Here is a 13,973-nt window from a genome sequence, read left to right as displayed (position 1 = left end):
CGATTTCCTAACCTTTATCTATTACTCCTTTAAAGCGGCATTGGGGGCAGGGGCAAGAATATCCTCAGGCAGAATAAAATCTGGTCATAATTTACCATTCATGATCACAGTGAACTGCCTTTCTACAGAGGTAAGTGGGCAACAAATAAAACTCACCTGCATTATACCTAAGCACCTTCACTTGGGCTCCCCTTCTAGCTCAAACCCCAAAATTGATCCTATGAGGTGAAAACAACTTTGAAGTGCAGAACTACTCCTTATAATCCTTTCATTCAAAAAGTCAAGGGCACTAAAACAATCCCACAACAAGGAGATTGCTGGAAAACAAATGCATCATATTTGTATGACAACTTAAAAAGGAATAGCAAGATCTGCTTCCCTAGGGTCAATTCAGACCCTGAGGGAAATGTATCAGTCCCAGTGCCTTCCATCTGTATGAAAAATAATGAGCTGGATTAAGGTTTTGTATTGTTTTGTTTATTAAGCTTGAATATCCTTTTTAGACATGTATCCCGATAGTGGTATTTGAAATTGGCTTGATTTAATGTTATTTTGTACTCTATATTTGGTGTGATTTGATGTGTATTTTATGGCGTATTTTAATTTTAAATGTAATTTGTAACTTTTAATATGCACTCGTACGAAGCTCTCCATCACCCTCTGGGTCCAATATGCAGGATATAAAATGAATTCTTTCAAGCAATACTATAGTTTTTGTTCCCAGGCTATACTCAATACATGTTCCAGTGTATTCACCTGACTATCAGGACAGAGAACTTTAAACGCATGGCTAAAGCTGCAGGCATCATTCCAAATACCCATATACAATGGGCATTTTGACGGTGGACCAGTTGAGCTCCCACAAATTAATTTCACTAGCAATCTGGTGTCAGGGGGCTCATAGCCTATGTGGCGGAACGTAGGTCCAAGTGACCCTTTGGGCTTAAGTTCAGGATTCCAAAGAAGATGCAGGGATATAAAAGTCTACCTTCCACTTGCATCTCTGTGCCCTAGTTGATTTCAAGCATAAACATTTTGAGTTCCAACAGTCAAAGGGTTTTGGAGGGAGCATATGGATCAGATCCCTTAGAAAACTCCTCAGGTAATCGTAAAAAGGCAGACAACCTTTAACTGTTACCATAGAAAGGCATTACTTGCCTTCAAACATGGATAAAATAACAGACAAGAGGGCTAGTGAGGGCTGGAAATCCCTAGAAGAACAAACAACGAACTCCAGCATCCGGCTTAGATGGTTTTGTTGGAGGGATGTCTGCCTGCCAGAATGATATTTGCCACCTCAGGAGGAAGGCTGAAAGTAGTCAACTGTTGGAGCTCAATGTCCAAGCAAGTAGATTTAAGTTGTACAAGGTTCAGGTGCAGGCCTCTGCCCTGCTACTGCAACAGGTAACCCTCTCCAAGAGGCAGTTGGATTGGAGAACAGATGCTCATGGTCAGAGGTTCTGGGTACCACATTTTCCTGGCCCAATCCTGAACCACTAAGATGACTTTGGCAAAGTCGCTCCTCATCTACTTCAAAACTTTGGGAAGGAGAGGTGGAGGCGGGAAGGTGTGCAAGAGTCCTGCGCTCCAGTCATACCAAAAAGCATCTTCAAGGGATAATTGCCTAGGAAATTCCAACATTTTGACACTGTGCATTTGGGGCAGTGGTGAAAGGATCAAGACAGAGTGTGCCACCTCAGAATGTAGCTGCAATTTGTGATCCCCAGGGCAATGCTGGCTGAGATAGTCCACACTGGAGTTAAAAGATCCTGTCGGGAGTTGTACGACCAGGGCGATGTCTTAACGACTCTGCCAGTTCCAGAGGAGCAGAGCCTCTTCGCACCAGACCCACAACTCCACCCACATAACTTGGTGCAGTACCACATGGCAGAGATGTGGTCTGTAAAAGCCTGCACCCTCTCCCCCTTGATGGATGGGAACAAACCCTTTAATGCAAAGAGAATTGCCCAATACTCCAACAGGCTGATGAGCAGGCAGGTTTCGTCAGGCACCAGAGTCCGCTGATCTGTAGGTTTCCCAGATGGCCTCCCCAACCCAGCAAAAAGGCATCTGTCATGAACATAATTCTTGGGTGGGGAGAGGGGTATGCCGCTGGTCCAACTGCAGTCAAATTACCACCACTGCAGATCTTCCGCTGTCTCCTTCAACAGCTGGATGCGATCTTAGAAGATCCATTAGTACTGAGCCCACAGACTTCAGATGCCACTCCAGGGCCCACATGTGCCATCTAATAACGGGATGCAAGAGGCCAAGAGGCCAGGAAGCGTCCGAGTCGCTCTCACTGAAACCCAGGTCAAGGATTGAAACATTTGGATCAAAGCCTTAATATTCTGGACTGGTGGAGAGAAGGCTTGAAACAGCACACACAGTGTCCAGGATATATACAATGAAAGGGAGTCTGAAGGAGTCAGTTGTGACTGCAGGAATTTGATGGTAAATCCCAAGGATATCAACATGTCGGCAGTCATCTGGAAAAGGTTCACCACAATTTGAAGCAAGCTCGCCTTTCAGAAACAGTTGCAGAGGTATTGGAAGACTGATCATCCCAACCTCTTCAGATGGGCAGCTACCACCACCATCACTTTTGTGAGCACCTGAAAGGCACTGTTGAAGCAGAAGAGGAGCACAGAAAAAAAAAAAAGTCCTCATCGCCTACCTGAAACCGCAGGTAAAACTCTCTGGAATAACAGGACAAGGGAGTGAAAATAGGCACCCTGCAAATACAATGCTACCTTCCAGTTGCCTTGATCCATGGCAGACAGAGCATGGGACATGGTGAGCATCTTGAACTTGTCCTTAAGGAAAATGTTCAGGGGTGGAGGTCTAAAATAGGATAGGGCATAGTCCTCCATCTGTTATTGGCACAAGAAAGTATCGGGAGCTGCAGTCAGTCCAGATCTCTGATGCTGGTACCCTCTCTATGGCTCACATCACTAAGAGCTTGAACTTCTTGCAAAGGATAGATAAGTGGCCATCTGAAATGCATTGTGGTATGGAAGGCATGTTTTGGTGGAATCTGGTTAGAAGTATCCCTCACAAACATGTTACACCCTCAGACATACACCATGCACTTGCTATTAACTTCATATAAGGAAGTGTTGTGGGGGCAGAAGGGAAGCAGACTATTCAGGAGCAATTTCAATAATTAATGTCTTGCACAGTGTTCTCGTTGGCTCTCCTGTGGGATAGCAATACAGTTTCCAGATGGGCAGTGGCAGCTGGGCCTTTACAGTTGTATTAAAGCCATCATCAAAAGTGCAGTTCCAGCAAATAGATACGCTTCTTATTGTCACAGAACACCGCATATTCAGACTCCTGCATGCTTTGCCACAGCGTACGGGGTTTGCTGACAGTCTCGGCCCTGCAAGCATTCACTCTTAGCTGTCCTGTACAGCTGGTTTTAAATTTCAGGGCATTACCAGGTGCTAGCTCTAGAGTCAGCAGCAATCGATTAGACTTGCCCTACTCAAACATCAGGTTCCCAACCAGAGCACAGGTCTGCTCGTATGCTTCTTCCCAGCCTTTCACACACTAGAAGGGGAGGGCAGAACTGGGTGGAAACAGTCAGATCTAACTGGATATGAATTCAAAATTCTCACTGGGAACAACCGTTAAATGTACATCTTTGAAGAGGATGGTTTTTATAGCCTTTCGAAGAAGGCCAAGGACTGCTCTATTCTTATGTAAGGGCCCACAGAATTGGGTGAACTCCCTCGATGGTTGTGTTGTTGAATTTATTTCACTTCTATTTGTGTGGGATGATCAAGCATTCACTGCTAGATCTCAAGTCCCACTCACTGGAGTTCTTAGCTAAGCAGGGTTACCCCTCAACAATCGTTGAAAAAGGTGCACAGAACATTGCACTAAATCTAGTGATGCACTGCAAACCAGTGAAGCTCCTTCAAAGCTGGAGTAATATGGATGCATTTCTCCAGGTAGAAGCACTTTCACCGCTTCATTCTGCATCGTCTGAAGTTTCAAGAATTTGTTTGGAGTGCCTGTGTAGACTCCATTAGGCAGGATGTAACAGACTTAATGCTCTTAGAAGTGTGATGTATATCATATGAAGGAAGGAGAGACCAGTGTGAAGAAACCAGTTTTTAAAGGGAATTTAAAAAGGGATAAACGATAATCAATAAAAGGTCCCTAATCCCTGAAAAACAAATCTCTGCCATCAACCCTCAGCCCACCCATAGCCTGGAGAGGAGGAGAATAGGGAATTGTCCTCAACTATTAGTGGGCAAAGATCTAGAAGTACCCCATTACCAGCAGTGTCAAGCTTTCTGCTCTGGAAGCAAAAAAACAAAGATGGTTTGATAGTGATCTTAACAATGCAAGGCCACTAGGGACAAAGGGTAAGCTAACATGCAACAAAATAGGGTAGCACTGTGTAGCATAAGCAGTGACTCATTCTTACAAAGGGGATATCCTACAATTTTGAAGCAAAATAAGAGGCAGTCAAACCTAAAACAGCTTTTCCCACTATACTACTATGAGATCAATAGATACAAAAAAGCAGTTACGACTAAAGCTGCCTTGTTTAGGCAACAAAGAAAGTATGGACCCCTATTGAAAATCACACCATGCTAGGGGCAGTTAGGAGTGAATTTAGTGCAAGAAAAAATTCCCCCAAAACTACATTTTAAAAGGACATGAACATGCAGGAACAGATGAAGGTTGTAAAGAAAAACTAAGGACAGACTAAGGAGAGACGCGTTACTATTCAAATAAAAGACTATCGTCAAGGGATGCATCAATCATGCATCTGTCCTGGTTAGAGCACAATCCACTCCTCTAATTATTTTGGGCGATGTGCATCACATTTTGAACAAAGGAGACTCCTGCTCACATGTCCTTCTGCAATCATTGGGATTTTTTTTTACAGATGACCATGACAGGTTAAACGTGAACCCAAAAGCATTGCATGGGCTTGGAGGTCTAGTCCTAAATGAGAGCTCCTCTTTTCACCCCAACTGCTTAAAGTGTGTAACTTCATGTCAGAAGCAGAAATGACTTGTGACGTGCCTTAAGGATTCAATCCTAACATCTGTTTACCTTTGAGTCTTATCCTTGAGAATGGTGGTTTTCATGAATCTTAGCTCATCATGAATAGGTGGTTCAAAATGAGAATGGCAAATTGTAATGCTACAGACAGCTACATATTGTGAGATCATGTATTAAGCATTGACTTAATTTTACTTTAACTACAATTGTGAGCACGGTTTCATCTTGTGTCTATCTGACCCTGCCTTTCAGCTGCGAACGCAGGCAGGCCAAAGTTACTTGCGCACATACAGATTGCTTATGTTTTTTACTTCACCGAGCAAGAGAGATAAGAAGAGACAGTATGGGATGCCTACAGTGTCCAAGGATGAGGATGTGAAGAATTCTGCCTCAGCTCTCATCGGAGCCAGGCCAGCTGACCTCGGCGCAGAGTGCAGCCAGCACCTACAGTGCAGATGAAGGAAGGTGGAGTTTATACAAGTCTCTCTCCACGTTAGCAAAGAGTATAAAGACGGAGACCTCTTGGTGCTTTGAAAGGAACTCTCCTGGGAGTGGAGGCACTGACCAGGCAGGGCTTCTGTGCCCAGCTGAGACGTCCTGCGGGGACGGTCAACAAGTTCCTCAGTCGTGTTGGCAATGATGATGTTGAACAGGCAGCCAGCCGGTGAAGTATTCCAAGTTCTAATTACTCATTCTTGTGCACATGCAGTTATCTTTCTATGCACGTATTCTTGTGTATATACATTCACTATATAAAGTTATTTTACATGTGCATTATTGCCATTTGATATATGGGTCCTTGCTGCAATAAATAATCCTCTTCACATGACAAATAAGTTTTAAGCTTTGTTTACGTTGTATTTTGGTATTATAAAGTGTGTGTACTCCTATTTTGAGGAGTGTTCACATTGGATCCTGGAATTTTGAAGTCTTGCTCAGGTGTTTGGAATAGCAAGCAAGACAAATATAGGATTTCCAGTTGTGCTTCAGGCGTGTAAGACTAAGCCAAGAAAGTAGCACATGAAAATACTGTCCCGCTGAGAAGTAGGACATATCTTTGGCTGTACATAACTAGCTGGAAATCGGATCTACGTGATTCCATGAGTAAATATTTAGCAATAGCCTCCGATGAATCACGAGGACCGAATATATCTACTTATCTTGACTGAAAAAGTGGCCATCCAGAAGACAGAAGGCATCAAAAGAGCAGCAGCATGTTCTGAAGGAAAAGTACGGACATGCTGCTGAGAAAAATGTCTGTAACATCGAAGATCTGTGCAAGATCTAACACAAGCAACTATGGCCCATCAGATTCTGAAACTATTTGCAAGAATTAAAACATGTCAGATCACTTTACTAGTAATAAACGATCCTCCTGCCCCCATAACTAGGGTGAAACCGGTCCAGCACTGTTTGTGTTCTAGTTCAGGGAGGATCTCGCCTGGCAGTTCGGACTGGACTGTTCTCATGATGAGCAAGATCAGGATAGATTTGCATATGGCTGGGCCTAACATTAGGTGGCATGGTGAGCAAAAGAACAATGGGTTGGGATGCTACCCAGAGACATTGCCAATGGTTAGACAAATTGCAAGCTTTCCTCCCATTAACCTACTGACCTATATTCGGTTGCATGGATGGAAAAAAATCACTATGGAGCTGAACAATGAGCATGTTAACCTTAAATCAAGAAAACAAACGAAAAGAAAAATTAATAAAACACTCAAAACAAAAAAAGAGTCGAAGGACGAACTTACTTGACATTCACATTAACTCACTTAAGCCATTGTGAAATTTAACACTGAATAAGTCTCTAATAACCTCACAATCAAACAAAAAAAATATAAACATACACGGTCAAATGAGGGTTTCTTGAATTTGACGGATGACGTTCCGCAGGCAATAACAACCTGATAGAGAATGCGTTATAGTGACACACGGTAGTCGGGTTCTACACAAACACAAAGTAACAATGCAACATACCATGACGCATAGGTCTTAAAGTTACTTACTAAACCAAAGAGAAGCAAAGATTTTTTCTTAAGGATTAAGTTCATTAAAACTTGATATACAATCAGGTACACCATTAATTGGATGGCATACTAATCAACAGTAACATTTAAAATTAAGCAAAAAAGGGCTAGTATTTACCCAGCACATACAGATAAATGTTACCAAGTTCATTGTAACTCTGGATAGGCACAAGAGTGAAGTGGTAGTTCATTTTCTCTTTTTCAAAAGTAGTTTATTCATTCTATCCTATTAATAGAAGCTGCATCAATTTTTTGACAAACTTCTAGACCAAGGTGTGTAAGAAAGAGGGAGTCGAGTGTTAATAGTCCTTTTGCAGGATAGGACACATTTTGATTACTGAATACCAGAAACACTGTTCTCGCATGGTATTCAGCACTATATCACATCACAAACAAATTAAGTTTTTATTAAAAAAACTTTTGCAATCATTCACATAATTTCTTAATGTTGATAATAGGTAAAGTATCGGCTTCATGTCATTGAAACTTTTCTAGGACAATAGTTTGGAAGATTACACAATTATGATAAATTATGAAAGGTACTTTTTCATAATTACCTGGTGTGATGCAGTAGAAACTGTTGGAGATGGAATATTTGAAACTGTTGACGATGTTGAGATGGTATTGGTATTCGCACTCCCAGCTGCAAAAATAAAATAAAATCATTAGATCTCTTACTACATTATAACAGGCAATTCTACAGTGCCAAAGGGATTCAAAACGCAAATTAAAGCAGTATAATGCAAGTAAGCAAAAGCTAGTAGATTTCCAGTTCTCTGTAATGACAACCTTTATATACATCAAACACTGATTGCTCCACCTAGATGTGGGATCCTGGAGCTACAACACATTTGAAACAAATCTTACTTCAAGTAAAGCATTTAGTGATTTTCGATATTGGGACACGTCTTAATAAAGCTGCAGGACCAGGTTTATCTGTTGTGGAATAGACTTTAGTTTCTGAGAACGTTGCCCTACCAATAATAGAAGGCTCTTCAGGATACTATCTGTCTGGGGACTGATCGTTAAGGAGAAATTTTTATCAGTATGAATGGGACAATATTTACAATTTAGATGTTCAGAGCAAAATCATAGGACTATACTGACATCCAGCATGTGTAATGATATTTCAGCTGGTGAAGCTGAATTTTCAGCTTGTGAAGCTAAATTTGGAGGGATCAAGCGTAAAGAGATGTTTTGCTCAAAATGAGAATTTACGATCTCCTTCAATAAGACGGTCCACTGGGGGTTCTTAGCTCCTGATTCTTAGAAAAGATTTTGGAATAAGCCTCGGTATACAGAATCGGCATCTAACTAAAGTTGCAAGCAGCAGAGGTATTTGTTGGTTTGCTGCTAGGGAAACTGCAGTTAACAAACAGTGACGGAGGTCCTACTTATACATTATATGGGAGTGGCCACCAAATATGGAAGGGTGTAAATAAGAACCCGCAAAGCAGAGTGGGTCTCTTGATCACAGGGAGAATATTTTGCTGTACCTTCTAGCAAGTACTTAACCAGAAAAGTTAAAACACCAAGCAACAAAGGACTTTTTTATTTAAGCAGTAACTTCAGCCAGGAGTACATGGGTAAAATGCAAACTAGATTTTGCCAATTGGGTACGGTAGCACGGTTTCTTACGGTTACCTGTTTGGAATAATGCTCATATGTAAATGCCAGATACAGAACCTTTGGCAATTGAAGACATAACGCTCCGGTGGATGAGAGCATTGTATTACTAAGAAGGTTCATATGCTAGTGAAACAAGTTAAGAGGACCATACTGAAAGGATTTATAAGACAGTGCTCCAATATTAAGGACAGTAGGTTGGGGTTGGAGGATTTGGCATTGTAGCCTGCAGAAGACCTGGCCTGCATGTCAAATTCATGAGAGGCATTGTCTTGTAATATCTTAGCTTAAGCAGGATATCTGGGGTCAATAGGAGGCGTAAAGCAGAAATACATTTCTCCTGTCAGATGATCAAAAGTGTGATGACCTTCATTTAGTGCTTGGGGAAACTGTACACAAAATTGGTCTTTGTGGTTACAAAAGTTCTATTTGTGGATATCCACGGACCCTCAGTGCACCCTCTGAAGAGTTCAAGAGTGGCAGACTGGAAGGAGTCCCATTTGGAATTGTTGTGCCCTTTCTTCTACTTTGCTGAAGATTTAGAGAACGGAGACAATCATGGCTGGGCTTCACTGGTGTGCTCCTGGAATGGGACAGAGACCTTGAACTTGAACTGGTCATGACATGGGGTCTTCTGATATTTGGTGACGGAAAGCTTTGCCTCACGGTCATGTACAATCTTTCCATTTATTGACGTGCAGTCAATACAGTACATAGATTCATGGTTCAACCCCAGGCACACCTGGTGTGGATCTGTCACGGACATTTGTTAACGACAGTCCTTACAGCTTTACACCCTGTCAGCTTAAGAAGTGGCCTTTCCCTTGCACACAAAGAATTTTGGTTAAACAAAACTATCTCACAGAAATGAGGTAGCTCCAAATTCATACCTGGACACCCAAAATGAAAAGAACGGACCTCAATGTGCAAAGGAGGAACCTATATGGGCCCCTGCATGTCATTTCCAGAATGGAACGGAGTCAGCGAAGCCACAAGGTGCCACAGACTGGCACGCAAGTTACTGCTGAAACGTTTCCAGATCCAGTCGAATGCATGGGGAATATTCGATTGTTGAGAAATCTATGGTTAGACTGAACACAGCACATCTGCGATACCCTCATTGCCCCACTCCTCAGCTGAAAATTGCACTCTCCACTGTATCAATTACTGCAAGCACACACTCATACAAGATCAAATCATTACATTCATCACTATACAGGCAACTGTGCATCATTGTACAGGTAACTACGACAAACAATCAGCCCGGACATTCAAACTCCCTGGAAGATAAGAAATCTCAAAGTCAAATTCTTGTAAAGAAGTGTTTAATCTGACTAGTCTGGAAGATGATTCATCAACTCCTTGTCACTCATAAGATACACCAACGGCTTCTGATCAGTGCAAAATATTAAACCTCTGTCCCTACAAATTAATCTTGAATTTGCTTACAGCCCATTCACAAGCCAAAGTCTCCCACTCTATAGTACTGTACTCAGCACCCTTCAGGGTACGGGAGACAAAAACAATCGTCCTTTCTTTTCCATCAATCCTGTCATAAAACAGCGGATGCCAGTAGCACTGGCATCCGCTGTAACTTCACAAATTCTATCTTGTACTAAAGGTTTTAAAGAATCACACTGTAAAGTTAAATGCTTCACCCCCTCAAACGCCTTGGTTTGTATATCAGTCCAGCAAAATTTCTTCTTTTTCCTCAACAATTGTTTTAATGGTTCCACGCCAAAACCAGACAAATCTTGCATAGTACTCATTTAAGCCAATGAAGGAACGTAAGATTTTGTTATCTTTTTTAACTGGGGCATCGTTTATTGCCTTCAACAAATCCTCTTTGTTTTCAATGCCTCTCTCCGAGATGGAGTGACGTAAATATTCGATCTCCGTCACTCTAAATATACACTTCTCCTTATTTAGTCATTCCTCAATCCCAAGGAATACCCAAGACCTAGTGTACAGTAGCATCATGCTGAGCTAAAGTGGAAGCAAAAATTAGTATATCATCCCGATATGTCATCACACCAGTCACATCCCTAAACAAACCATCCATAAGTCTCTGAAAGACTCTGGCAGCTGACACAAAGCCAAATGGTAATCTCAAATATTTGAATGCTCCAGAGTAATAGAAGTGGTTAATAACTGGGATTTGTCTGCGAGTCTAATTTGGCGATATGCAGTCTTCAAATCAATAGTGCTGAAAATAAAAGCACCACTTATTTGCGCCAACATCTCCTGAATCTTGGGAAGGGGAGGACGCTCAACAATGATGTTTGTTAAGTAAGCAGAGATAGGCACACAACCTAATCTCACCATTCTTTTTAGAGCAATCACAATACTCAAAACCCACTCCTACCACACCACTGGAGCAATATCTTCTGCACACATTTTTGCCAACTACCCCTTTAGATCATCGCATACACTCAAAGGCACATTTCTGACCTTGTGCACAGTAGGTATAACCTTTTCCTATAATTGAATGTGATGAAACGCTTGATACAGCCAACTTCATCCTTAAACACAGCACTGCACTCTAAGAAACGCATCAATATCCTCACCACACAGTCAACTTTCATAACAGACAGTTTAGAGTTGACCAACTTGGGCTGATGTAACTTCTCCTCCACCCAATTTGGATCCAATTGCACAAGAACCAGATCTCCCGGTTTTAGAATAATCCCTAGTCTGGCTTGGTCCATCCAATCAAAGACATCTTTGTCATGCACTGCCACACATACCTTAGTTTCTACCTTCAAATGATACCACATCCTCAAACCAACCCAACATGTTAAAGTCAAAGTCAAATCCACTACACGCTTTGGGTGAAATGTCACTCCTTTTACTCCACATCACTCCACGCATCCATAACTGTAGACTGGACCAATATAAAAATGGGTGAACCAGACTCAGCCATAACTGTTAACTTTACCATACCAATGCTGCACATAGGTCTTCTGACCAGGTTTTTATCATTAAAGGGGATTGTGAGAATGACATTCTTGTACTTTAAGGCATCCACCCAAATGGTCTTCCTCCTCCTCACCCTGTACATTAGCAACATTCAATTTTATTACATCTCCTTTTACTTCCAAGGATGACACCACTCGCCTTTGAGCTGCAAATCTTGGCCTATTTTGTCACATTTTAAACATTTGTGTTTTATAGGTGGACAATTGGGAGCATTTGCAAAATGTGAATGGGAGCCACAACAAAAACAGTAACCTGTTTTGGAACCATCTTGAACATAACTGTCACTGTTCTTATCCTTCATCACCTCTAGGCGCACAGCTCCAACATTAACTTCCTCTTTACAATTACCTGAAGAAAGTATTTTTGACAACACTATGGATCTCTCTACTCCTCTAGCAACCCCAACCAGCTGCACAAAAGAGGGGCTGCATGTGCACGAGTCTTTCCTGGATCTTTTTACTAAAACAACCCAACACGAGTTGATCAAGTTGCAAAAGATCCAGCCAAAACTTCCTGCTCAGACTGATGACCCAGCACAGGTCGAGGCTTCCATCCAGCCAAGTTTGATATCTTCAGGGCAGTCCCAATACTCTCTGGGCCACTCCCCATGGGAGGATCTGCTGCTTCAGGCTTGGCGACTTAATCAGCTTTGACGCAAGGCGTCCAGACTACACTGGTTCTGGCACTTGGCAAGCAGAAAGGTCAGACCATGGTACCCATTATATGCTGTTGTCATCAGGTATGGAAGACACAATTGTAGCTGAAGATCCATGGCACCATCATGCGGGGATGAAGATTTATTGCTGGGGAAGGATGTTTTCCAGCACAGCAGGTAGAAGGACTATTGTGTGACAGGCAGTCTTCCACAAATGGATATCAACTAGTAAGCAGCTGCAAACGAATAGCGACATTTGAGGCAAAGGGCCATGATGAGAAACTGCACAATAGTAAGGGGGTCTTAGGCATATGAAGCAAAAGAGGAGACAGAATGCTCTACAATTCCAATAAAGGGTTAAATGTGAGTTCTCTCAAACTGCCACAATGTGGCACACCTGCAGATGTAATAGGACTCCTCTTTCAGCCCATTTTGCTCCGTTTTGTATCCTGGTACGTCTTCAAACATTAGTGAGGAATTGCACAATCAATTTACCACCACAAGCCTTGCAGCCTTTTTCCTACATTGCATTATGGAAAAAATAAATTCATTGGAACTCGCCATAGGAACAATGTGAATCCAGATATTAGTGCTTGGCACTATTGTCCACAGTTTGTGGTGTTGGAGCAAAGTTTCTAATATCCTTAGTCACTAGCTGTACAAATTCCAATTGAGTTTTTATCCACCCATTTAAGCTTGGCTTCAAGCTATGTGAAGTACTTTTGTCTCAGAGTTTCTATGGAGAGCATCATTGAATAGAGTGAAACCTGCTTGGAATGTCCAGGAACTGGTAACTTCCAGACTAGATTACGCCAATGTTTTGAACCTGGGTCTGCCTGAATGGCTTCTCAACAGTTTGCAGGTAGTTAAAAATGCAGTGGCGAGATTGGTTCTTACTTTAAATCCCTGGACACATATGTCCCCTCACCTCAGGGCCCTTCACTGGTTACCAGTGAGAAAGAGGATCAAATGTAAGGCTTTAGTGCTTACTTTCAAAGCCTTACATGGCATGGGGGACTAACTCAGGATGAGAGTATCTCATTACACTCCTTTCAGAATTCTGAGGTCTTCATCGAATCACCTGGCCTCTTTACCGAGGATACGTCGGGCTCGATATGGAGGGAGATCCTTAAGGTTTCTGGGAGCCCAAACCTGGAACCTGCTTCCGGTGCCCCTCAGAACCACAACGAATCAGGCTGTTTTTAGAAAACCGCTCTAAACGTAGCTATTCTACAACTAAGGGAACAAGGGAAAGTAGTTAGATGCTTACTAGCGCTGAGACACGCTTGTTTAAGTAGCCATGGCTCTACAAATGTGAGTTCATTCATTCATTCATTCAATGTGTGAATCCAAGCATCCTACAGGAAAAGCTACTTACCTTCGGTAACGCTATATCTGGTAGTGACACAGTCTGGCCGCAGATTCCTTAACTTAGAATTTCCCCCAGGCGCCAGTCTAGATCCGGAGATTTTTCAGCACTACCTCTGCATGCCGGGGAACGGCGTTGTACAGCTCTGTAGTGACGTCTACGGATATGAAGTCAGTGGAGCCACACAAGTCCCCTACGGCCCGCTAACATCAGTTTTCTACTGTGAAACCTTTCCGCGTCTGACACGGAGCCACTACTAAAACTGGATGTGGGAGCAGTGTGCCAAAAA

At 42.3% G+C, this 13,973-nt stretch overlaps 1 protein-coding gene across 10 annotated transcripts in view; it reads right to left on the bottom strand.

The window, feature by feature from the left end:
- Window positions 1-13,973, bottom strand: part of EYA3 (EYA transcriptional coactivator and phosphatase 3) — a 970,709-nt gene that overhangs the window by 458,667 nt on the left and 498,069 nt on the right. For all 10 annotated transcript variants that reach the window (XM_085647584.1, XM_085647578.1, XM_085647577.1 and 7 more), the window contains one exon: window positions 7,613-7,698. In XM_085647584.1, coding sequence (XP_085503710.1) covers window positions 7,613-7,698 — 86 coding nt within the window. The remainder of the gene's footprint in view (window positions 1-7,612; window positions 7,699-13,973) is intronic.

The sequence above is a fragment of the Triturus cristatus genome, chromosome 3_2 (genome assembly GCF_964204655.1).
Source record: "Triturus cristatus chromosome 3_2, aTriCri1.1, whole genome shotgun sequence".
NCBI lineage: Eukaryota > Metazoa > Chordata > Amphibia > Caudata > Salamandridae > Triturus > Triturus cristatus.
This window is presented reverse-complemented; position numbering and strand designations above follow the sequence as displayed.